Source organism: Elephantulus edwardii, unplaced genomic scaffold (genome assembly GCF_000299155.1).
Source record: "Elephantulus edwardii isolate Elephantulus edwardi_28Jun2011 unplaced genomic scaffold, EleEdw1.0 scaffold00033, whole genome shotgun sequence".
Lineage (NCBI taxonomy): Eukaryota > Metazoa > Chordata > Mammalia > Macroscelidea > Macroscelididae > Elephantulus > Elephantulus edwardii.
Window position 1 is genome coordinate 6,419,470 of NW_006399783.1, and position 3,733 is coordinate 6,423,202.

General features: G+C 46.6%; 1 protein-coding gene across 1 annotated transcript in view; it reads right to left on the reverse strand.

Annotated features, from left to right (window-relative positions):
- The window catches only part of LOC102859246 (pantothenate kinase 3-like), a 30,803-nt gene extending 28,535 nt beyond the window's left edge, over positions 1 to 2,268 (reverse strand). Inside the window, exon 1 of the mRNA XM_006884330.1 lies at positions 1,921 to 2,268. Coding sequence (XP_006884392.1) covers positions 1,921 to 1,948 — 28 coding nt within the window. The 5' untranslated portion in view covers positions 1,949 to 2,268. The remainder of the gene's footprint in view (positions 1 to 1,920) is intronic.
- Positions 2,269 to 3,733: the final 1,465 nt, after the last annotated feature.

Below are 3,733 nucleotides of genomic sequence, written 5' to 3' on the forward strand. Positions count from 1 at the left end.
TAAAACAACAACAAAGAAAATATATAAAAAAAACAACCAAGCAAGCATCTTTAGCTAATCTGATTAATTTGTGAAAAACTAGAATTTATAATTTCCAGTCACACATCTTTCCAGGACAGTGTATAGTTGAAATAATCCTCTACCCCTCCCTCCCACAAGAAGCTTATTCTTTTGACGAAAAAGAATCCAGCAGGGTAGTAAATTTCCTACTCAGTTATTTACTAAATAGTTTTAAGTGTTATTGTAGACTTCCAAGTCTTCAAGGTTTACGGATTCATTTCCCCCCAGAATGTTTCTAATTTAGGAATAATGACCTGACAAAGGTAGATGAAATTGCCTTTTAAAAAAGGAGCTAATTTTATAATCTTTTAATACTACTTATAATTTTAACTACTATCTTGGTACAAAATATTTAACACCACAAAGTTAGATCTTGAGTCTGTTAAAGTCATCTAATTAAATGAAGATGCTAAGTAGAGAAAAATGATATACATTAAGAGAAGACAGCCAAATGTTCTATACTGCCACACCTGCTCAAAACGTATGTTTAATTTAGCAAATGCAAATAAGAAGTTTCTAATACTTTGCCATGTAAGTCACTGTCATTAAGTACATCACTGATAAATTAAGTGTCAAAACCAGAACTCTTCAGTTATCTCAAGAAATCATCTTTTTTAAACTTACAGATAAAATTCCCTGGTCATAAAGTCGTGCTTTTCCAAGTATTTAGACTATGCCCTATGCATGCAGGAGAAACATCACTGGGCTTGGAGTCAGGTGATGGAGGGGTTGTGAGCATAAAATACATAGGTCGAAGATGTAGTCTTGGAAAAACTACCGGGGACCTCAGTAAATTACATTTCCTCAACTGTAAAATGAAGACCAAATTATCTAACATTTAAATAACGAAGAACAGTTTTCAGAGTGTTTTAACATGCTTGAGAATGAGCTTTGTAAGAGCCCTGATAGGTAGTCAGGTGTCAGTGCCCCATCTCACAGCTGGAGATTTCTTAGAACTGCTGGAAAGATCACAGGAGGCATTATATTCGGAAAGACTTAAAAAAAAAAAAATCTGCAAGCTATCAATACAACTGTTAAGATATGAGCAGGAAGCCCCAAACGTCTTGTGTTCTGCAAGACGCTTCTTAAAGTGTGAAAATGACAATCTGCACTATCTGCAGAAAAGGGTTATTTTTAAAGTTAAAAATAAAAACGAGAAGGAACTAAAAAAATAAAAGCGAGCAAATGAAAAAGTTACCTGCTTTCTCAAAACACGTTGAGATGTGTTTAAGTAAAGCACCTACATAATCATCGAAAATTCTACGACTCACCAAGACAGCTGAGGCTATTTCCCCCTTTATTTCTCTAATAAAACACGAACTAGTTGTTATTCCAAGGCAACTATCAGTTGGCCACAACAAGCACGTGCGTTTTTTAAAAGTTCCAATTTTAACAAATGTGACAACTCCCCAGGATCCACGGAGATTTCAAGGGCACCAGCAAGAGGTCTGGAAAGCAGTAAAAAAGCCCCTCCTGCCCGACCCCCTGGCAAAGTGACAGCCGAGACGACCCCTTTCCCAACCACACTTGGGGGGAAGCTGAGAGGCAGATTTAGTAGCTCTAGGCATGTCAAGCAACACCCGAACCCCAAATTCCCTCTTGCCCCCACCTCTCAGACACCAGCGAAGTAGGAGGAGCAGGCCTCCGGGCGGCAGACGTCCACCCAGCGTGTGTGGAGGCGGGGATCGGAGACGCTCCGCACCCGGCCTGCAAAGGTCCCTCCGCCCCCGCTGCGAGCCAAGAGCGCCCCCGCCGCGAGGCAGGCACGAAGCGACGGGCTCGGAACTTGGTCGAGAGGTTCTCAGGCCGGGCCCAGTGAGCGCCCTCCCAACCCATTAGAACCCCAAGTCCCCTTCTTACAGGGCTTCTTGGCATCCTTGATCTTCATGGCGTCGGCTTGCGGGGCAAAAGAGCAGCCTCCCGTAGGATGCAAGAAAGGCAGTGGCAACAACTCAGACTCCGGGAGGTCGCCGGACCGCGACTTAAGACCCGGCCGGTTCCTCCCCTCAGGCCAGGCGGGGCGGGCCTAGGGCGGGGCGGCGGCGCTTTAGGCGACGCCCGGCCCAGGGGGAGGCCCCCACCCCCGTGAGGGGTGGCCGGGACCGAGCGAGCTGGGGAAGGCCGGCGGCCTCGCCGCTCGGGGCCCCCCCCACAGCTGCTCCAGACAAAAGGCCCGATGCCCGGAGCCGCCGCCGCCGCACTGAGAAATATCCCGCCCAGGCTGAGCGCCCACGTGACCCAAGCCCCGCTTGCTCGGTTCGCCGCCGGCTGCTGGGAATTGTAGTCGTCCAAGCCGTGAGGCCCCGCTCTTTGGCGGCAACAGCGTAAATGGACTACAAAACCCAGGATGCACCGCGGCGGCCTCTTAAGGGCCCCTCGGTTTCCCGAGATCGCCTCAGCGTGGTCCTAGAGAGAAGTGGGCGGAGCCTTAGTCACGCCAGCCAGAAGGCGGCCAGTGGTAATTGAGGTGGGCGGGCAGGGGAACAGCCTTGGCTTCGGCTGGCGGTGGAGGAGACGAAGAGGAAGGGAACAATTTTCAAGTACTGTGATGGCTGTGCTATCAGTAGCAGACTTCCTTCTGAGCGGTCTGGTTGTTGTGCCATGGAAAGTGCCGAACCGAGGCCTCTAGAGTCATCCCTTTTCATTCCCTTATTAAATATATTTGTGAATTAAAGTAACTCTCATCCTTGATAAAAACACCTGCATTGTTCACTTTGGCATCATCATAATAATGATAATAACGAGACCGACCCAAAACAACTCACCGTCATGGAGTCGGAACCCGTTAGCGAATTTGCAAAGGCTGTCAATCGCACGGGAAGAGATTGCCCATCTTTCTCGGAATGGGCTGGTGAATTCGAACTGTGTGGCTTTGAGTTGGCAGCGTAACTCCTTGTTATTAGAGGCTGTGGAGTTGAGTATGACCCATAGTAACCTTATCATCAACTGATCAGAACTCTGTCGTACCCTGTGCCATTCTCACATCTCGGACGTATGCGAGCCCATTATCAACTAGATAACACCCTTAACCACTAGATAGTATTTATTGTATGTCATGGGCTAGGCCCTCTACTAAAAACTTCTTATAAGTTCAGCAACTTTCTGAATCGTGGACATACAATATTCTTACTCACTTTGAAGACTGGGCAGGACTGGAGAGGTTAAATCACTTGCTATCTACTCTTTCCTACTGGTACGTGTGGCCCTCTGAGACCTTCTTACCCACTCCTTTTTCTCTTGCTCTCCTTGTTTCAAAGGGGAACACTGACTCCTCAGAGAAGAGAACGGAATGCTTCACTTCTCACCTTGAAGACAGAACACTGTGTCCGCGTAACATTGTAGACTTAAAGTGGGAAGGAACAACATTGGAGATCATTTGCCTTTCCCTCCACGTCTGTCCTCAGTTAGCTGGCCAGAAATTCAGTGACTGGCAATGGATGGTTTGAAAACAAGCAGAGTTGAGAATTGGTTAAAAAAAAAATTCAGAAATCATTATTGCCTCTTATTCTTAAGCTGTTACGTTGTGTGCCTTGGAGTCAACTATGACTCATAGCAACCCTATGAACAATGGCTCTGAACTTACACCTATTTTGAGCCAACCTTACTATTGCCACAGTCACTATGTTAATCCATCTCCTCCAAGGATTGGTCTCTCCTAGCGACAAGTCTAAAG